A 23,258-nucleotide genomic window follows, 5' to 3' on the forward strand; every position below is an offset into this window, starting at 1 on the left:
AAAAAGAAATAGAATGGAGCTAAGCACAGGCAAAATCCTAGAAGAAAACGTGGTTCAGTCTGCTTTCCACCAGACACTGGGAGATTAATTCACCTTTCAGCAGGACAATAACCTAAAACACAAGGCCAAATCTACACCGGAGTGGCCAAGATAAATCTACGTCTGTTGTCTAGCAATGATCAACAACCAATTTGACAGAGCTTGAAGAATTTTATAAAGAATAATGGGCAAATGTTGCACAATCCAGGTGTGGAAAGCGCTTAAGCCTTGTTCACACTGCAGGCCTTAATGCTCAAATCAGTTTTGTTTTTCAAATCCATTTTGGAATACTGACTGTCCAGACAGCAAGTTACAAGTGACCAAATCAGTTGTGTGTGTGTTCAGAAAGCAAGCATTTGCTGACATGGCTATGTCATAGTAACGACGGGTGTGTGAGCAGTGGTGTAAACTGATTGGTGGTGGTGCTGGTGCTTCCCATCACTCAGAAGTTATATAGCAAGCTAAGGTGACAATGCCTGCCACGGACGTTTCCTAGTTGCTTTGAATGTTCAAAATCATAGTGTAAGAACACTTTTAAAGCCTCAAAGGATAATATGATCCCACTTTCAAAACTATTTATTTTTGGCTAGCCAAGGCAGTCAACTAGCTAGCTAGCTAGATAGCTGTTTAGCTTTCTAGCACATTCACTAATTTGTTTGTAAACAATTAACAAGCTAACTAGCTACCACATGTTCTTGTCAAACTGTCAACAGAGCAGCTAGCAAGCAACAAGAATGCCAAATAACAGTCTAAAAACCACTTGAGGGCAAATCAATCAGATTTGACCATTTGGACACAAGTCACCTGGCCAGGAAACAGATTTGTAACGGACTTCAAACCACCTACGAAGGTGGTTTGAAATGTGGCTTGAAATATCAAATTCTATGTGCTTTTTGGCTGTTCAGACTACAGGAAAAAGAACAGATTCTAATTGGATATGCAAAAAAGAAAAACTGCCAATGTGACCATGGTTTTAGAGACTTAACCAGAAAGATCGCTGCCCAAGGTGCTTCTACAAAGTATTGACTCAGGGGTGTGAAAACTTATGTAAATGAGATCTGTATTTCATTTTCAATAAATTTGCTAAATTTTCTAAAAACATGTTTTCACTGTCATTATGGGGTGAGAATAATAAATTGTTTAATCCATTTTGAATTCAGGCTATAACAACAAAACGTGGAATAAGTCCAGGGGTATGAATTTCGTGCAATTCTACACATTTTGCCGTAGGGTGGAGAGAAATGTTCAGTTTTTAATATGATATCTGAGTGAAACTGATTAACCTTGATTACTACAAGTTTAGATAGCTGGACACTAGACTCACTTCCCAATCTAAAAAATGTTAGCTGACAATGGCTAATTGAGGGACTATCAGTGAATGACGAGAAAAACTGTTGACTCACAAACAAATTTCAAAATTGCTCCTTGTGTATTCTACTATTCTCTCTCTGAACAGTAAGTTGAGACCCAGACTTTTTCTGTGGTTTTGGGAAATTGATCAGAGGGCCTTCAAAAGAGGGGCGCAGGCGTGCCGCAAGTTGCCCATCCCTGATCTACGCAGTGGCGTGTATTCATGGATGCCAAAGAAAGCCAGGCTTCCCAAAGAAATTGACCAATATATATTTTTTAATAAATACATTAATTTATCTTTCGTCTGTGTGTTTCATAATTGGCCTTCAATTCACAAGAGGCTGAATGCATCTCACAGGAGAAAGCAACCGAGCGAGCGAAACAGTGCCTCTGTCTCTCTACATGTAGGCCATCTATCTGATTCTGTTTGGTCCAAACAAGTATGACATTGTTGTCGCCCGTAGCATTGAAGGCAAGGGAAGCCAGCGAGCATCTGGCCTCCCTTGACAAAAAAAGTATTTTAAAAACATCAACATGTGTTGTTGTCCTCCAGTGGCTAGCTAGGCAGCTAGCTAAAATGTGCCCTTTCCTAAAATAGCCATGGATGGAGATAAGGATTTGGACTTGTGGTTTTATTTAATTCTCCCTACTGGCCAATGATTATAATGCCGATTCTGATCCAACCATTAATTCATACATTGTTGTGCCCCTGGCCTGAGAGGATGGAAGTTCAATATGTAGCTAGATGAAGGCTAATGTTAACTAGCTAACGTTGCCCATGAATGGAAGTTAGGCTAGCGAGCAAGCATTTTAGTCAGGTAGCCTAGGACAACAAAAAATAAAAGGTGTAGTGTATGACAGAGTGATAGACCGTTTCGTCAACATGAGAGGAGGATGGCATTGGCGTTTCCCTACAAGTAGGGTGTCAACATGTTTTTCTACTTGCACGAACACGCATGCACACACACACAGAAATCAGAACCATGGCCAGCCACATCATATTGATGATGTTGAAATGTTGAAGTTGAAATGGTGCTGGCATAGTGGAGGCAGCTCCTGTTTTCTTTGAGACTTGCGGTAACTCTGTGGTTCTAAATCAATAGTTGTTTAGCGGTCCGAAAATGTCGGAAACATTAATTTGCTTGACCATGCTGTAGGTCATGTAACTGTACATGCAATATGCTTTGTGGACTTAAATGGACAGAGGTTGATATCCGGTTTTGTGATAAAACAAAAGGTGGGAATTTATTCTGCCACTGTCTTCTTATTGTCTCGGCCTTTAGGCCTATACTGTATCATGGTCTCAAGGCATATGAATTAACAGGATTTATAGAGCAAACAACGCAATTATTTCAACACAGGTTGTGAATATGGCTTGGCTTCCCCAGTGATTTTACCCACGCACCGCTACTGGCTCTACGTCTAGGACACTGGTATATACTACGAACGAAGGGGTATGAGCATTGAGCGCAATTGCGTAACCCCCTCCTGTCTGCGATAAACGGATCAGCATCTCGTCACAGTCTCATTCAGCACCGAACTTGACTCACTCGTTTGCGCAGGTAGGCAACAGTTTCCGTTAACTACGCATGTGATACATTGTTTCAAATCCAATGCTGTAAATGGCGAATGACAGAATGTTTATATTTTCAATTCGCCCTTATATTGTTGCGCGTAACGGTTGTGTGAGTGTGAATATTGCATTGTTTTTGGAAGACGACGGTCGGCCGCTAATGCGCATAGATAGGCCATTCCAGTAAACGGAGGGGATGAGAGAACATGGCGGCAGAGGCAGGAGGGCGGTTTGGAAATCCTGCTAAATCCCCTTTGACTTGATCATAATTATCCGGTTGCGCTGCTAATTGTAGCACCCACCCCCCGTTTTCCAGTGACCTGTTTTTAAATAGGCTACATGGACAGCAAAGTCAAATTAACATTGGAAAAACAAAACTATTGCAAAGAAAAAATAAACTATTTCAAAGCTACCAGAATGTTCTATTAGAAATAGATTTCTGGTTATATCTGGTATCAGCTCCCAGTGCACCTAGATAAGCATGCAGAACTAGGCTACTGTAACCATTTCCATACATTGCTCACCTAATGAACTGGTCTGTCATAAACATCAACAACCTAGGGTGTTGATCAATTTGGCAATTGGAAAAATAGTGAATTTGTGTTGTATTTATCTGTCATTGTCATGTAAGTCAATGAAAAGGATTCAACACTACTGCCCTAGTAAAGCTGGCATTTATTTAAATAATATCATGTGTGTTATGGTGTTATTCCCCAGCATTTAACCTGTGCATTCCACTGCAGTAGTCTGGCTTCAGAAATGGCTGCTGCACTTTCAATGGCAGCTGCACTTTCAATGGCAAGGATCATGACAAAATGGAGGACTGTCTGAGGCGTTAGCAAGTTGATACGGAATAGGGAGGATATTCAGTGACATAAGAGCTGATTGTCTCATTGTCTCACTGCTGAGCTGAGCAGTGGCAGGTAGCCTAGCACTTATAGTGTTGGGCGAGTACACCTGAGCCGAGGTGAAAAATCTGTTGATGTGCCCTTGAGCAAGGCACTTAACCCTAATTTGCTCCAGGGTCACGGTACTACTATGGCTGACCTTGTTAAACAACATTTCACTGAGCCCATCTGGTGTTTGACAATAAAAAAAGTTTTGGGTGACCGAGGAAAATAGGGATAACTAGCTGGCTGGCTAAGTGGAAGAGGAGAGGTGTGTGGACGGATGTGAGGAGAAAAAGAAACTAACAGTGTGTCTTGAGCTTGACGCAGTTCTGTGCCCACTGACAATTTGCTGACATTAAATGATTGCTGATTGGTCTCGTGGTGACATTGTTTTTGTGTGTAAACTGTGTTTGTCCTTAGAAGTTATGCTGAGGCAGTAGCTGCTGGGGCTGTTACGCAATGGGAAGTCAGCTTTAGTGTCCTTGTCCATGGTGCTGTAATTCACTGTATTCCCTTGCGGAGTCTTTGCCCAGGAAATCCTTTCATATCCATAGACCATGCTGCACTTTTCCACCTGCAGACTCTCACTGTCACTTTAACAAGTCAGCCATGGGCAAGGAGAAGCTTCACATCAACATTGTGGTGATCGGCCACGTGGACTCTGGCAAGTCCACCACCACTGGCCACCTGATCTACAAGTGCGGTGGCATTGACAAGAGGACCATCGAAAAGTTTGAGAAGGAGGCTGCTGAGGTGAGTAAGAGTTGGTAATGTAGTTTGCAAACATCTATTGATAGTCTGTTCTGTTGGCCGACGTGTTATAAAAAGGGTCTCTACACTGCTGTTATATTGTATTAACCAATAATCTGTATAGGCTACTTAAAGATAGACAAGATATGACAATATAAGTGTCAAATTTGACTATCCTTCATCTTGGCAATAGATTTCACTACCATTGACTTCTCCTCAGTAACGTTATATAACGAGTGATGTGTGGTTTTCTCAGATGGGGAAGGGCTCCTTTAAGTATGCCTGGGTGCTGGACAAGTTGAAGGCAGAGAGGGAGCGGGGCATTACCATTGACATCTCACTGTGGAAGTTTGAGACCAGCAAGTACTACGTCACCATTATCGATGCCCCCGGACACAGGGACTTCATCAAGAACATGATCACTGGAACCTCTCAGGTCTGAACCACAATGACACAGTCCTTCCTTACACACAGACACCTACCAGGTCTCCACTCAAGTTCCTGGAAGTCTATTATTAAACTTGCAACTTTGGTTCTCAAGGCTAGGTTATAGCTGTACTATAACCACAGGCAATTTGCGGACTCATAAAGTGCCATCTTAGTTGCATATGGGTTTTGAAAACCAATTGTATTTATTATTCACGTGTTCTGGTGTTTACAGGCAGACTGTGCCGTGCTGATTGTGGCAGCCGGCGTGGGTGAATTCGAGGCTGGCATCTCAAAGAATGGGCAGACCCGCGAGCACGCCCTCCTGGCCTACACCCTGGGGGTCAAGCAGCTGATCGTGGGCATCAACAAGATGGACTCCACTGAGCCCAACTACAGCCAGAAGCGTTATGAGGAGATTGTGAAGGAAGTCAGCACCTACATCAAGAAGATTGGCTACAACCCAGATACGGTAGCCTTTGTTCCCATCTCTGGCTGGAACGGAGACAACATGCTGGAGGCCAGTCCTAATGTACGTAAGCAAGAAGCTAAAGTGCATTTATTATTTATTATCGTTATACTAGGATAGCATTGCAGCCACAGTGAGCGGTCTATGAGTATATGTAATATAATGTAGGGGTGTGCCGATTACGTCATACGCGTAATCGTATCCGTTTTATCACACTTGATACTCGTAATCGTATCCGTTTTATCACACTTGATACTCGTAATCGTATCCGTTTTATCACACTTGATACTCGTAATCGTATCCGTTTTATCACACTTGATACTCGTAATCAGAAAAACCCAGAAGTGCACTTTAAATGCTGGTAAAGCCTATACCGCAAGTGCACATTACTGCGCATTGTTATGTTCCTTCACACACACGTTGTTCAAAGGTAAATGACCCAGACAGATGGAAATGCACATTAGGGCCATTTACTTACTTAGCCCTATTCAATTATCAACGAAATAAGCTAATAAATACCCTAATGCATGGCTGGCTACTACTGCATGCATTTATTCCAGACACAGATTTAGAGAAAGGTAGGCTAATTCGCTTGCCCCATATATTGTTTCACTTTCGAGAGGAGCAAAACTTATCTCCTGACACTTATGCCACAACATTTGTACAATTAAAATAACTATTATTGTAATTTTATTTTCTAATGATATGTCGCTTGGTAAACATGTCTGGGCCAGAATAAATAATAATAGCAAGAAGCATGGGCTTGGATCACGACATAACAGACATCGTCAGCAATGGAATAATTATACGGACAAAGTAGGCCTACTAAACAACGCCAAGTAGACAGACAAAAACAACCATATGGCCTCAGCAAAGTCTACAGAAAATAACTAGATTGAACAACAATGACTAGCTACGGATTCTGATTCATATATGATGTTTGGAGAAGGGGAGACTTGTGCCCCGAGAAGAGTGACTGTGAGTGAAAACAGCCGTGCGTGTCTGGGGAAAGTAGAGCAGATAGAGCGGCTTGTTCTAATCCAATCATTGCAGCAGGCTCAACAAATAGTCTGCCAGTTTCTTTACAGACAGAACTAGTCAATAGTTGTTTGGAGCACACAGGGCTTCACACTGAGTGAAATAGAGATGCGTGCTGACAGCTGAAAAAATGTAATAAATCTGATCACTTGTGTCAATCATATTCTGAATATTCTCCATATTCGTTATACTTGTTTTATCCGAGTATTCGGCACACCCCTATTATAATCTGCTCTCCACTTTAATTTGAAGAAAGTAAGTCAATGAAAAATGTGGAGCACGGCGCACTTTATAACTGTGCTTTGGACCTACTGCTCACTCCGGTCTCCTGCGTGCCCAGATGACCTGGTTTAAGGGATGGAAGATCACCAGGAAGGATGGCAGTTCGTCCGGTACCACCCTGCTGGAAGCTCTGGATGCCATCCAGCCCCCATCCCGCCCCACCGACAAGCCCCTCCGCCTACCCCTGCAGGATGTCTACAAGATTGGAGGTGAGCATCGCACCCACCTTAGAGGCTGTCCATCCATAATGATACATCCTAGGGATGTAACGATTCACCGATATGCATCGGTCCCCGATTCAAATGTTTAAGATATTAGTGCATCGGTCTGCGTACCCCGAACTGATTCAAATGTAGAACGCATCGGTCCGAAAATTGATTAAAACATAACGCTGGTTCACCTTTTTGTGTGTTTTTTTTCCATCCGAAAATACCTCATATTTTGAGACAACTGATGAGTCCACTCCTTCAGTGTCAAACTGCATGCAACTTTGCTGACACTGCAAAATACTAATGAATCATTATGGGGGAATTCCAACCCGAGTGAAGCGCGAGTAAATGGAACGTAATTCCCTTTATATGCACTTCTCTCTACGCGTATTCTGACCTTGAACTTAAGCATTAGAATAGCATGCTATTGACCCACTATTCGTTTGGGGTGCAGATTTTTAAAAAAGTTTGCTGGCCGAGATGTCAGATACACCGTATTCTGACCTTGACATAATTCATGCACCTTTATGCGCGATGAAACGATGAATAAGGTCACGCAACCTGTCGGTTTCAAATGGAACAACATATTCCCCCCGCCGCCACCAAAATAACACCATTCTTCATGCACTGTAATTTACAAATGGATAAAAGCTGTTGATAAGAGCTAGGTAAATGAGTAAGCCATTTGGATTAGAGGATTGTAAATATAAATAGTTTTAGACCTATTTTACCTCATGATCGCTGGAGACAAATGTGAAACCAGCATATCACCTTTTCCACAGTTTATGAAAAGCTGGCCTTAACATGGGATGAAATTTGCAGACCCAAGCTATAGGCTTCTGTAACCATGTGCAAATGACAGCAGAGCGCCAAACCTAGAGTTGAATTATGATTTCTAGAATGTTTAATTTTATAATTTTTGTAACAATTTATATAGTGTTAAATATTAGCCACTATCGGTTGCCACCGTCAGTTATACCCGCATACATTTATAACTGTCACTGACTTTAGTGTTAGTTTCCTTTCATTTTGCATCATTCCATTACATCGTTAGTTTACCTAGGTTCGTGTGGTTGTTCCTGAGGATCGCTAGCAACAGTGGATCATATTAGGCTAACATATTACAAGTCGTGCAATAATTTGGGACATGTAGCCTATTTGAATCATTACGGGACGCAGACCATTTGTAGCAGTTTAAACCTGGAGCACGGTTCACAACGACTGGACCGTTGTCATCACAGTTCCATGATTAGTGAGGATTATTAGGGTAGATTTATAGGACTACTGTTCAACCCCTATTGTACACTTTTCTCACCTTCAATATTTAATGGATTGAACAATTGAATATGGCAACTTTCATGATGAATCAAACCACCATTTTCTTTTCACCAATATATTTAGTATGTAAAGTCTCTCCAAACCAGTTTTTTTTTTTATTATTAATTTTGCCCTGGATGGTTCAAGCTGTCTGGCTGGTGTTGGTGAGCAAGGAGAGGCAGGAAGCAGAAGATCCAGTGCATGGTTTATATTTAAGGCTCTTGGAGTAGGTGCAGTTATAAATACACAAAATCATCCAACAAGGTGGTGGACCAGGCTCAAATAAAATAATAAACGGATGAACTAGTAAACTAGTCAAATGAATATAAAAAGACTGAAGAGCAGCCTGACTGGCCCCTAGGGCTCAGAACAACCCTAACTAACCCCTGCAGAGACAGGCGGCCATCTTCCTCTCCATAAAGCTCTACACCTGAGCATTTATAACCTGGCAGAGACCAGGTGACAGGAAACACTTGTAATTGAAAGCACTTTGTCAAACTAAGCCAAGAAACACTTAGCAAAGTAAACGACTACAATAACAGTTTAGATACTATAACCTGTACGATACAGAATGATCTAGAATACTTTTAAAGAGCTGGACTAGAGCATAAACTCTTTCCCCCCAATTAGTCATGGAGTGTCCCTTAATGAGCAGACAATGGTGACCTGTGCGCTTGGTGGCCACGCCCCTCCACATGCTACAAGACAGCTCTCACACAAACATTTGTATGTACTGCTATTTGCACCCCCACCCCATCTTTTTACGCTGCTGCTACTCTGTTAATTATTTATGCATAGTCACTTTAACTCTACCCACATGTACATATTACCTCAACTAGCCGGTGCCCCCGCACATTGACTCTGCACCGGTACCCCCCTGTATATAGTCTCCCTACTGTTATTTTATTTTACTTCTGCTCTTTTTTTCTCAACACTTTTGAAAATTCAAATTAAAAAGGTACACCTAATTTAAATGGTGATGCTTTAGATAAATGTACTGAAAACCCTATTGAATTACATTTATTCAGCGCGCGCAAGGGAACCACGCCTGCAAAGGCAAGGTCTGAACACCAACTGTATGTCTTCCATTTCCTAATAATTGCTCCCACAGTTGATTTCTTCAAACCAAGCTGCTTACCTATTGCAGATTCAGTCTTCCCAGCCTGGTGCAGGTCTACCATTTTGTTTCTGGTGTCCTTTGACAGCTCTTTGGTCTTGGCCATAGTGGAGTTTGGAGTGTGACTGTTTGAGGTTGTGGACAGGTGTCTTTTATACTGATAACAAGTTCAAACAGGTGCCATTAATACAGGTAACAAGTGGAGGACAGAGGAGCCTCTTAAAGAAGAAGTTACAGGTCTGTGAGAGCCAGAAATCTTGCTTGTTTGTAGGTGACCAAATACTTATTTTCCACCATAATTTGCAAATAAAATCATTAAAAATCCTACAATGTGATTTTCTGGATTTTTTTCCCTCAATTTGTCTGTCATTTTTTTCCCCACTGTATCAAACCAGTTGCCGTGACAAAAGTGTTTTGTTGTTATGCACGATCCTCAAACAATAGCATGGTCTCTTTTTAGCTGTAATAGCTACTGTAAATTGGGCACTGCAGTTAGATTAACAAGAATTTAAGCTTTCTGCCCATATAAGACATGTCTATGTCCTGGAAAGTTGGCTGTTGTTCACAACGCCATTCTAGTCACATATCGCATATTGAGCAGCAACCGTCCCGGTATAGGGACGCCGATCGTGTAGAGGTTTTTAAGCATTCAAATGCTAAAATGGCTTGCGTGATGTTAGGCTTTATTCATTGAGTGACAACCTATGTAATTTGCTAGGTTATTGTTATCGATGCACTGTTGAAAATTGTTTTTAAGCTACCGGAGACAACTTTCATCTGGCTATACCTGCTGAATGGGGCTTTACAATATATTTTATTTTCATTGTCAAGGTTCACCATCAGCAATAGGTTTGGTAGTTTTGCTTTAAACAATCAGTGTATATGGTCCTTTTTAGATATACAGGGTAAAGTTGATAATTTCATAACAGCAATCACTTTTGTGAGGTGCACTGCATGGCCAAAGTGTTGGCCAGTAATCGAAAGGTCACTGGTTTGAATCCCTGAGTTGACTAGGTGAAAAATCTGTTGATGTGCCCTTGAGCAAGGCACTTAACCCTAATTGCTCCTGTAAGTCGCTCTGGAGTGTAAATGACAAATGTAAATGTAAGAGAAGCTCAATAAGTAAAAACTTCCAAACGGTCAAAACCATTCGATTTTGGCATGGGGATGAAATCCATAGTTGTGATATATACTGAACAAAAATATAAACGCAACATGTAAAGTGTTGGTCCCATGTTTCATCAGTTGAAATAAAAGATCGCAGAAATTTTCCAAACGCACAAAATAGCTTATTGTCCACAAATTTGTTTACATCCCTGTTAGTGAGCATTTCTCCTTTGCCAAGATAATCCGTCCACCGGACAGGTTTTGTATATCAAGAAGCTGATTAAACATGATCACCACATAGCTGCACCTTGTGCTGGGTACACAAAAAGGCCACAAAAAGATGTTGCAGTTGTGTCACACAACAATGCTACAGATGTCTCAAGTTGAGGGAGTGTGCAATTGGCATGCTGACTGCAGGAATGTCCCACCACAGCTGTTGCCAGAGAATTTAATGTTCATTTCTCTACCATAAGCCCCCTTTCAACATCGTTTGATGAGTAATGACAAAGCAAAAACAGGTTTTTAGAATTTTTTTGCAAATGTATTAAAAATACAACTGAAATATCACATTTACATAAGTATTCAGACCCTTTACTCCATACCTTGTGCTTGGCACACCTGTATTTGGGGAGTTTCTCCCATTCTTCTCTGCAGATCCTCTCAAGCTCTGTCAGGTTGGATGGGGAGCATCGCTGCACAGCTATTTTCAGGTCTCTCAAGAGATGTTTGACCGGGTTCAAGTCCGGGCTATGGCTGGGCCACTCAAGGACAGTGAGACTTGTCCCGAAGCCACTCCTGTGTTGTCTTTGCTGTGTGCTTAGGGTCATTGTCCTGTTGGAAGGTGAACGTTCGCCCCAGTCTGAAGTCCTGAGCGCTCTGGAGCAGGTTTTCATCAAAGATCTCTCTGTGCTCCATTCATCTTTCATCTCCCAGTCCCTGCCGCTGAAAAACATCCCCACAGCATGATGCTGCCACCACCATGCTTCACTGTAGGGACGGTGCCAGGTTTCCTCCAGACGTGACGGTTGGCATTCAGAACAAAGAGTGCAATCTTGGTTTCATGACCAGAGAATCTTGTTTCTCATGGTCCGAGTGTCTTTAGGTGCCTTTTGGCAAACTCCAAGCGGGCTGTCATGTGCCTTTTACTGAAGAGGGGCTTCTGTCTGGCCACTCTACCATAAAGGCCTGATTGGTGGAGTGCTGCAGAGATGGTTATCCTTCTGGAAGGTTCTCCCATCTCCACAGAGGAACTCTGGAGCTCTGTCAGAGTGACCATCGGGTTCTTGGTCACCTCCCTGACCAAGGCCCTTCTCCCTCAATTGCTCAGTTTGGCCAGGCGGCCAGCTCTAGGAAGAGTCTTGGTTCCAAACTTCTTCCATTTAAGAATGATGGAAGCCACTGTGTTCTTAGGGAACTTCAATGCTGCAGAAATGTTTTGGTACCCTTCCCCAGATCTGTGCCTCGACACAATCCTGTCTCGGAGGTCAACGGACAATTCCTTTGACCTCATGGCTTGGTTTTTGCTCTGACATGCACTGTCAACTGTGGGACCTTATATAGACAGGTGTGTGCCCTTCCAAATCATGTCCATTCAATTGAATTTACCACAGGTGGACTCCAATCAAGTTGTAGAAACATCAAGGATGATCAATGGCAACAGGATGCAACGGAGCTCAATTTTGAGTCTCATTGCAAAGGGTCTGAATACTTAAAAATAAAAAACATAACTTATTTACATAACTTTGCAATCATTTCTAAAAAAAAAACTGTTTTCGCTTTGTCATTATGGGGTATTGTGTCTAGATTGATGAGAAACATTTTGTATTTAATCAATTTTAGAATAAGGCAGTAACGTAACAAATTGTGGAAAAAGTAAAGGGGTCTGAATACTTTCCGAATGCACTGCGTGTGCGCGTGTATATACACACTCAGAACAAAAATATAAACTGTGCATATATATATATACAGTGGGGAGAACAAGTATTTGATACACTGCCGATTTTGCTACTTACAAAGCATGTAGAGGTCTGTCATTTTTATCATAGGTACACTTCAACTGTGAGAGACGGAATCTAAAACAAAAATCCAGAAAATCACATTGTATGATTTTTAAGTAATTAATTTGCATTATATTGCATGACATAAGTATTTGATCACCTACCAACCAGTAAGAATTCCGGCTCTCACAGACCTGTTAGTTTTTCTTTAAGAAGCCCTCCTGTTCTCCACTCATTACCTGTATTTTCTGCCCCTGTTTGAACTCGTTACCTGTATAAAAGACACCTGTCAACACACTCTATCAAACAGACTCCAACCTCTCCACAATGGCCAAGACCAGAGAGCTGTGTATGGACATCAGGGATAAAATTGTAGACCTCCAAGCAGCTTGGTGAGAAGGCAACAACTGTTGGCGCAATTATTAGAAAATGGAAGAAGTTCAAGATGACGGTCAATCACCCTCGGTCTGGGGCTCCATGCAAGATCTCACCTCGTGGGGCATCAATGATCATGAAGAAGGTGAGGGATCAGCCCAGAACTACACGGCAGGACCTGGTCAATGACCTGAAGAGAGCTGGGACCACAGTCTCAAAGAAAACCATTAGTAACACACTACGCCGTCATGGATTAAAATCCTGCAGCGCACGCAAGGTCTCCCTGCTCAAGCCAGCGCATGTCCAGGTCCGTCTGAAGTTTGCCAATGACCATCTGGATGATCCAGAGGAGGAATGGGAGAAGGTCATGTGGTCTGATGAGACAAAAATATAGCTTTTTGGTCTAAACTCCACTCGCCGTGTTTGGAGGAAGAAGAAGGATGAGTACAACCCCAAGAACAACATCCCAACCGTGAAGCATGGAGGTGGAAACATCATTATTTGGGGATGCTTTTCTGCAAAGGGGACAGGACGACTGCACCGTATTGAGGGGAGGATGGATGGAGCCATGTATCGCGAGATCTTGGCCAACAACCTCCTTCCCTCAGTAAGAGCATTGAAGATGGGTCATGGCTGGGTCTTCCAGCATGACAACGACCCGAAAACACACAGCCAGGGCAACTAAGGAGTGGGTAAGAAGCATCTCAAGGTCCTGGAGTGGCCTAGCCAGTCTCCAGATCTGAACCCAATAGAAAATCTTTGGAGGGAGCTGAAAGTCCGTATTGCCCAGCGACAGCCCCGAAACCTGAAGGCTCTGGAGAAGGTCTGCATGGAGGAGTGGGCCAAAATCCCTGCTGCAGTGTGTGCAAACCTGGTCAAGACCTACAGGAAACGTATGATCTCTGTAATTGCAAACAAAGGTTTCTGTACCAAATATTAAGTTCTGCTTTTCTGATGTATCAAATACTTATGACATGCAATAAAATGCAAATTAATTACTTAAAAATCATACAATGTGATTTTCTGGATTTTTGTTTTAGATTCCGTCTCTCACCGTTGAAGTGTACCTATGATAAAAATGACAGACCTCTACATGCTTTGTAAGTAGGAAAACCTGCAATATATACACACACATACATACATACATACATACATACATACATACATACACACACACAATAATCAGAATAGAAAAGAGGAGTGGGAGGCCCCGGTGCACAACTGAGCAAGAGGACAAATACATTAGTGTCTACTTTGAGAAGCAGACGCTTCACAGGTCCTCAAATGGCAGCTTCGTTAAATAGTACCCGCAAAACACCAGTCTCAACGTCAACAGTGAAGAGGCGACTCCGGGATGCTGACCTTCTAGGCAGAGTTGCAAAGAAAAAGCCATATCTCAGGCTGGCCAATTAAAACAAAAGACGAATATTGGAAAAAAGTGTTATGGACAGACGAATCGAAGATTGAGGTGTTCGGATCACAAAGAACATCTGTGAGACGCAGACTAGGGTTGCACGATATTGGAAATAACTGACATTGCGATATTTTGTTTTTCTGCGATTATATATTGCTATATGAAAAAATACAGGATGTATGTATGATCCTCTGGGGAAAATGCAGTTTGCAAACAGCGACTTTTCAAGTGGAAGTCCTCATTAATAAAGTGTACGGTCAGACTTATGTAGGGCTCCGTTGTCCGGCTGGACCACAAGTCCGTTGTTGCTGTATAATATTCCACTTGTGACAGCTCTGTTTCAACTTGTGCCTTGCATTTCGTACAACTCTGGGATGGCAACTTGAGAAAAATAGTTGCGTGATGGCATTACATACCGCTTGTCAAGCGACCGGATCATGTTTTTAAAACCCTCTTTGGTAACCGTGTTAATTGGTACCATGTCTTTAGCGACGTGAAATGTTATTGAATCTGTGATTTCTCTCTGCCGTTTGGAACCCTTCTCGTATGGTGTAATACTGGCAAAGGCATCTGAAATAGATTTTTGCTTTGGAGGGCATTGAGATGCTTTGCACTCGTCATACGAAGATTTGTGGTGCCGCCTTAAATGATCGAACAAATTGGTCGTGTTGCCTCGTGTTGTGGCAACAATTGCAAGGCACTCTCGACAAAGTACCTGTTTTTGGTCAACATCATCCTGTCTGTAGCTGAAATATTTCCATATAATTGACAATGCATTTGTTGTGTCGAGTAAACGTTGCTAATTATGCTGTGTGACCAAGGAGAACCGCTGACGCTGTATTTTCATCATAAAGGTTTATTCATAACAAAGGGTTACAGCGTCGATTTACAGATACCTGCAGATACCCGGAGAATAATCGCCCCATCTCAAATCTGATTATTCTGTCTTCCTTTGTCCCAACTGTGGTATATATTCTATGTAATCTGATATGGGTGTTCCCCTACAGACCAATCCCAGGAGGACACCTAACACACTTCCTCTGCTTTAGGGTGCCCCTCTAAAACTGCTCCCCAGATGCTCCCTCTAAGCTGAATAAACCTCCTCTCAGGTTCCATTTGAAAACCTTAGCAAAGTCATAATTCCTCAGATACTACACATTTCTTTTTGCAACCAAATTCTCAATATCGGTCTTTTTTGCCTGTTCCTCGCTCATCATTTCATCACGCGCAAGCAGAGCCTGCATGGCAACCACGTATGGCAACGAACTCCGTGTTTAAAATAATAATAATAAACTGTGTATCCAATAACCCATAAATCGGAGTAAATTACATTAAATCAGACAGATATAATGCTAGTTTAACATTTAAAAAATATATATTGTAGACTGATATATGTTTACCTTACTAAATCACACGTTCTGCGATGTGACTATTGCGGACGCATACATCGCAATGTCGATGCTGAAACAATATATCGTGCAGACCAAATAAAAAGATGCTGGAGGAGTGCTTGATGCCATCTGTCAAGCATGGTGGAGGCAATGTGATCGTCTGGGGGTGCTTTAGTGGTGGTAAAGTGGGAGATTTGTACAGGGTAAAAGGGATCTTGAAGAAGGAAGGCTATCACGCCATTTTGCAACGCCATGCCATACCCTGTGGACGGCGCTTGATTGGAGCCAATTTCCTCCTACAACAGGACGACGACCCAAAGCACAGCTCCAAACTCTGCAAGAACTATTTAGGGAAGAAGCAGTCAGCAGGTATTCTGTCTATAATGGAGTGGCTAGCACAGTCACCGGATCTCAACCCTATTGAGCTGTTATGGGAGCAGCTTGACTGTATGGTACGTAAGAAGTGCCCATCAAGCCAATCCAATTTATGGGAGATGCTTCAGGAAGCATGGGGTGAAATCTCTTCAGATTACCTCAACAAATTGACAACTAGAATGCCAAAGGTCTGCAAGGCTGTAATTGCTGCAAATGGAGGATTCTTTGTCAAAAGCAAAGTTTGAAGGACACAATTATTATTTATATTAAGAATCATTATTTCTAACCTTGTCAATGACTACATTTCCTATACATTCTGCTATATTTCCTATTCAAACTCATTTCATGCATGTTTTCATGGAAAACAAGGACATTTCTAAGTGACCCCAAACTTTTGAACGGTTGTGTGTGTGTATAATTAACATATATACACACACACACACACAGTTGAAGTCGGAAGTTTACATTCACTTTGGTTGGAGTCATTAAAACTCATTTTTCAACCACTCCACAAATTTCTTGTTTACAAACTATAGTTTTGGCAAGTCGGTTAGGACAGCTACTTTGTGCATGACAAGTAATTTTTCCAACAATTGTTTACAGACAGATTATTTCACTTATAATTCTCTGTATCACCATTCCAGTGGGTCAGAAGTTTACATACACTAAGTTGACTGTGCCTTTAAACAGCTTGGAAAATTCCAGAAAATGATGTCACGGCATTAGAAGCTTCTGATAGGCTAATTGACATCATTTGAGTCAATTGGAGGTGTACCTGTGGATGTATTTCAAGGCCTACCTTCAAACTCATTGCCTCTGTGCTTGACATCGTGGGAAAATCAAAAGAAATCAGCCAAGACCTCCGAAATAAAATTGTAGACCTCCACAAGTCTGGTTCATCCTTGGGAGCAATTTCCAAATGCCTGAAGGTACCACGTTCATCTGTACAGTCGTGGTGAAAAGTTTTGAGAATGACAAGTATTGGTCTTCACAAAGTTCGCTGCTTCAGTGTTATGAGATATTTTTGTCAGATGTTACTGTGGTACAGTGAGGGAAAAAAATATTTGATCCCCTGCTGATTTTGTACGTTTGCCCACTGACAAAGAAATGATCAGTCTATAATTTTAATGGTAGGTTTATTTGAACAGTGAGAGACAGAATAACAACAAAAAAATCCAGAAAAACGCATGTCAAAAATGTTATAAATTGATTTGCATTTTAATGAGGGAAATAAGTATTTGACCCCCTCTCAATCAGAAAGATTTCTGGCTCCCAGGTGTCTTTTATACAGGTAACGAGGAGATTAGAGCACACTCTTAAAGGGAGTGCTCCTAATCTCAGTTTGTTACCTGTATAAAAGACACCTGTCCACAGAAGCAATCAATCAATCAGATTCCAAACTCTCCACCATGGCCAAGACCAAAGAGCTCTCCAAGGATGTAAGGGACAAGATTGTAGACCTACACAAGGCTGGAATGGGCTACAAGACCATCGCCAAGCAGCTTGGTGAGAAGGTGACAACAGTTGGTGCGATTATTCGCAAATAGAAGAAAACACAAAATAACTGTCAATCTCCCTCGGCCTGTTGGCATGACACAGGACTGATGGTAGCGCTCACCTTGTCTTCTCCAGACAAGGTGTTTTCCGGACGCCCCAAACAATCGGAAAGGGGATTCAGAGAAAATGACTTTACCCCAGTCCTCAGCAGTCCAATCCCTGTACCTTTTGCAGAATATCAGTCTGTCCCTGATGTTTTTCCTGTAGAGAAGTGGCTTCTTTGCTGCCCTCCTTGATCAACCATTTGTCACCAGGCCATCTTCCAAAAGTCTTCGCCTCACTGTGCGTGCAGATGCACTCACACCTGCCTGCTGCCATTCCTGAGCAAGCTCTGCACTGGTGGTGCCCCGATCCCGCAGCTGAATCAACTTTAGGAGACGGTCCTGGCGCTTGCTGGACTTTCTTGGGCGCCCTGACGCCTTCTTCACAACAATTGAATCTCTCTCCTTGAAGTTCTTGATGATCTGATAAATGGTTTATTTAGGTGCAATCTTACTAGCAGCAATATCTTTGTCTGTGAAGCCTTTTTTGTGCAAAGCAATGATGACGGCACGTGTTTCCTTGCAGGTAACCATGGTTAACAGAGGAAGAACAATGATTTCAAGCACCACCCTCCTTTTAAAGCTTCCAGTCTGTTATTCTAACTCAATCAGCATGACAGAGTGATCTCCAGCCTTGTCCTCGTCAACACTCTCACCTGTGTTAATGAGAGAATCACTGACATGATGGCAGCTGGTCATTTTGTGGCAGGGCTGAAATGCAGTGGAAATGTTTTTTTGGGATTAAGTTCATTTTCATGGCAAAGAGGGACTTTGCAATTAATTGCAATTCATCTGATCACTCATGACATTCTTAAGTATATGCAAATTGCCATCATCAAAACTGAGGCAGCAGACTTTGTGAAAATGAGTATTTGTGTCACTCAAAACCTTTGACCATGACTGTACAAACAATAGTACGCAAGTATTAACACCATGGGACCACGCAGCCGTCATACCGCTCAGGAAGGAGACTCATTCTGTCTCCTAGAGATGAATGTACTTTGGTGCGAAAAGTGGAAATCAATCCCAGAACAGCAGCAAAGGACCTTATGAAGATGCTGGAGGAAACAGGTACAAAAGTATCTATATCCACAGTAAAACGAGTCCTATATCGACATAACCTGAAAGGCCGCTCAGGCAAGGAAGAAGCCACTGCTCCAAAACCGCCATAAAAAAAGCCAGACTACGGTTTGCAACTGCACATGGGGACTAAGATCGTACTTTTTGGAGAAATGTCCTCTGGTCTGATGAAACAAAAATAGAACTGTTTGGCCATAATGACCATTGTTATGTTTGGAGGATAAAGGGGAAGGCTTGCAAGCCGAATAACACCATCCCAACTGTGAAGCACGGGGGAGGCAGCATCATGCTGTGGGGGTGCTTTGCTACAGGAGGGACTGGTGCACTTTACAAAAAAGATGGCATCATGAGGAAGGAAAATTATGTGGATATATTGAAGCAACATATAAATCAAATAAAATAAATGCCATTTAGCAGACGCTTTTATCCAAAGCGACTTACAGTCATGCGTGCATACATTTTTTTTGTGTATGGGTGGTCCCGGGGATCGAACCCACTACCTTGGCGTTACAAGCGCCGTGCTCTACCAGCTGAGCTACAGAGGAAGTTAAAGCTTGGTCGCAAATGGGTCTTCCAAATGGACAATGACCCCAAGCATACTTCCAAAGTTGTGGCAAAATGGCTTAAGGACAACAAAGTCAAGGTATTGGAGTGGCCATTACAAAGCCCTGACCTCAATCCTATAGAAAATGTGTGACAGAACTGAAAAAGCGTGTGCGAGCAAGGAGGCCTACAAACCTGACTCCGTTACAACAGCTCTGTCAGGAGGAATTGTCCAAAATTCACCCAATTTATTGTGGGAAGCTTGTGGAAGGCTACCCGAAACGTTTGACCCAAGTTAAACAATTTAAAGGCAATGCTACCAAATACTAATTGAGTGTATGTACACTTCTGACCCACTGGGAATGTGATGAAAGAAATAAAAGCTGAAATAAATCTCTACTATTATTTTGACATTTCACATTCTTAAAATAAAGTGGTGATCCTAACTGACATAAGACAGGGAATTTTTACTTGGATTAAATGTCAGGAATTGTGAAAAACTGAGTTTAATTGTGTTTGGCTAAGGTGTATGTACAGTGGGGAAAACAAGTATTTGATACACTGCAGATTTTGCAGGTCTTCCTACTTACAAAGCATGTAGAGGTCTGTAATTTTTATCATAGGTACACTTCAACTGTGAGAGACGGAATCTAAAACAAAAATAAAAAAAATCACATTGTATGATTTAAGTAATTAATTTGCATTCTCTAATCAAACCGAATCATTTCAAACTAAAATGAATCGTTCCTGTATCGTATCGGAGCCCATGCATCTAGATACGTATCGAATCGTCTTGAAAGATGCACATCCCTAATACATCCCTTCCTCATACTCCCTCCACCTTCACTTTCTTATCTACTCTCCCTCAGGTATTGGCACAGTGCCCGTGGGGCGTGTGGAGACGGGCATGATCAAGCCAGGCATGGTGGTGACCTTTGCACCTGTTAACGTGACCACTGAGGTGAAGTCTGTGGAGATGCACCACGAGGCCCTGACCGAAGCAATGCCCGGAGACAACGTGGGCTTCAACGTCAAGAATGTGTCCGTCAAGGACATTCGCCGTGGCAACGTGGCCGGAGACAGCAAGAACGACCCCCCAATGGAGGCAGCAGTCTTCACTGCTCAGGTGGGCAGGGCCAGATACACACTCACAGCTACTGTGGAGGTGTAGAAACCATAGAACCAAAAGTCATACATACAACTAAAAATTGTTTAACTATGATACACGGTAGTGATCACATGGATACAAGTATTGGTGGTGATGATATAGATTGGCGGTTACTATTAATATCCCATCTATTCCTTTCCTCTTTCATACTGCTTTTCTCTCACAAATATCAATTTGTGGCACAGTGTGATGAGCTATGGGGAGCTATTTTTGGCAGCAAAGAGGCCAACATCTAATATCATTGCTGATACAGGTGCTGACAGAACAACTATGTTGACTGTCTGATATCTCCTCTAGGTGATCATCCTGAACCACCCAGGTCAGATCAGTGCTGGCTATGCCCCAGTGCTGGACTGCCACACTGCCCACATCGCCTGCAAGTTTGCTGAGCTCAAGGAGAAGATTGACCGTCGCTCAGGCAAGAAGCTAGAGGACAACCCCAAGGCTCTGAAGTCTGGGGACGCCGCCATCGTGGACATGGTTCCGGGGAAACCCATGTGTGTGGAGAGCTTCTCAGAGTACCCTCCACTGGGTGAGTACTGTTGGGTAGTATAACTCTTGGGCCTGGTTGGAATTCTTTGAAAAAGATTCCACTCTCCCTTGAAGTTACCATTGATCTGACATCCTCTCTCTGCAGGTCGTTTTGCAGTGCGTGACATGCGCCAGACTGTGGCAGTCGGGGTGATCAAGGGCGTTGAGAAGAAAGCCCCCTCCACTGGCAAGGTCACCAAGTCTGCCCAGAAGGCGCAGAAGACCAAATGAATGTTGTGCTGCGCTGCCGACTCCAGAGTCACCCATGGCAGGACAGTAGTCACCCAACCCCACCCCCTTATTGGCTGCTTCAACTCCATAGTCAAACACTGGTTAATAATCACAATGCATCGCAAAAGTATCAGAAGGAAAGAAACAAATATTAAGCCTAGTCCTTAAGACAGCGTTTGTTCTTTCTCTCATTTCAAAGTGGTTAGATTCATATGTATTTATTTACGTTGTAATAGCACATTGCTAGTTTTAAACGTGTACTGTTAAATATGTGAATGACCATGTTCTCCATGTGTGAGATATTGTAACCATAGAGGGCCGTGGTAACTGCCACCCCCTTCCTCTCTGGACTGCAGTTATAAGTCACTCTTCACGTGGTCTGTTGTCTTGCTTTTAGTGTTCATTTGTAAACTACCTGGTGCTTTATAGCAGCCTTCGGTAATAACTTAAAACTCTTACAAGTAGAAACAAATTTCTCTAAAGTGTATGTTGTGTTATAGCTTTAAAGGAAAAAATATATACACGTTTTAAATGTCTCACTCTAGGCACACTGAGTAGACCAATTGTTGACTCTCCCAGCACTTTTAATTGGCGTTTTGCTATCTTTGCACTGGAAAACTTTTAAATTGGCAGAAGCTGTTGCACCTTACGCTGTCCAAAATGGCACAAGTCTTGTCATGACATTAAAGATAATTTAACCAACCAGAATGTCTCTACCCTTTTTCGATTGAATGATGAGTATGATTGAAGTGAATCATTAAAATGCTCTAAGCTGTGCGTCCTGTCTCATGAATCCCCTCCGGGGTTCATGGATATCTGAGGAGACATCTTATACTTATGTCTTTTGCCATGGTGTAGTAAACTAGTTAATTCATGAGGGTCAAGAAAAGTACAAGTTACATACAGTATCTATCGTTGTATCCATCATATTGAAATGCAAGTCCTTGATGGAAGATGGGGATTTAGTGTCGTACATTTATCACGTGATTTACCTGACAATAGGCAGATGGGCAGTATTTCTGTTACATGTATTTGAAATATGTATTTTGTATTACACTGGGCTGAACTTACACCAATGTATTTTCTAACAAGATACTTTGAGAGGTGTAGTTTTATTTTCTATTCAATTTTTTTATAGCGGTTACACCATTGTGGCTCCCTTTCAAGTATATGAACTAAATGTATATGTAAAAATGAACAATTGCAAAGCATGCTGAGTATTATTCTAATGAGCTCCACCCCAAAACAAGGCCAACAATAATACCCAGTGTGCTTTGCAGTTAATTTTGGTATGTTCATTTTCACATATACAGTGGGGGAAAAAAGTATTTAGTCAGCCACCAATTGTGCAAGTTCTCCCACTTAAAAAGATGAGAGAGGCCTGTAATTTTCATCATAGGTACACGTCAACTATGACAGACAAATTGAGAAAAAAAATCCAGAAAATCAAATTGTAGGATTTTTTATGAATTTATTTGCAAATTATGGTGGAAAATAAGTATTTGGTCACCTACAAACAAGCAAGATTTCTGGCTCTCACAGACCTGTAACTTCTTCTTTAAGAGGCTCCTCTGTCCTCCACTCGTTACCTGTATTAATGGCACCTGTTTGAACTTGTTATCAGTATAAAAGACACCTGTCCACAACCTCAAACAGTCACACTCCAAACTCCCACTATGGCCAAGACCAAAGAGCTGTCAAAGGACACCAGAAACAAAATTGTAGACCTGCACCAGGCTGGGAAGACTGAATCTGCAATAGGTAAGCAGCTTGGTTTGAAGAAATCAACTGTGGGAGCAATTATTAGGAAATGGAAGACATACAAGACCACTGATAATCTCCCTCGATCTGGGGCTCCATGCAAGATCTCACCCCGTGGGGTCAAAATGATCACAAGAACGGTGAGCAAAAATCCCAGAACCACACGGGAGGACCTAGTGAATAACCTGCAGAGAGCTGGGACCAAAGTAACAAAGCCTACCATCAGT

The 23,258-nt window shown here is 42.2% G+C and overlaps 1 protein-coding gene across 1 annotated transcript; it reads left to right on the forward strand.

The window, feature by feature from the left end:
- The first annotated feature begins 2,846 nt into the window (after nt 1-2,846).
- Nucleotides 2,847-21,972, forward strand: eef1a1a (eukaryotic translation elongation factor 1 alpha 1a). The gene is made up of 8 exons (XM_041866350.2): nt 2,847-2,951; nt 4,433-4,605; nt 4,859-5,038; nt 5,264-5,560; nt 6,876-7,026; nt 20,210-20,466; nt 20,806-21,040; nt 21,146-21,972. The coding sequence occupies exons 2-8, from the start codon at nt 4,462-4,464 to the stop codon at nt 21,268-21,270; spliced, it is 1,389 nt and encodes a 462-aa protein (XP_041722284.1). The 5' UTR covers nt 2,847-2,951; nt 4,433-4,461; the 3' UTR covers nt 21,271-21,972.
- Nucleotides 21,973-23,258: the final 1,286 nt, after the last annotated feature.

Source organism: Coregonus clupeaformis, chromosome 37 (genome assembly GCF_020615455.1).
Source record: "Coregonus clupeaformis isolate EN_2021a chromosome 37, ASM2061545v1, whole genome shotgun sequence".
NCBI classification, from domain to species: Eukaryota; Metazoa; Chordata; class Actinopteri; order Salmoniformes; family Salmonidae; genus Coregonus; species Coregonus clupeaformis.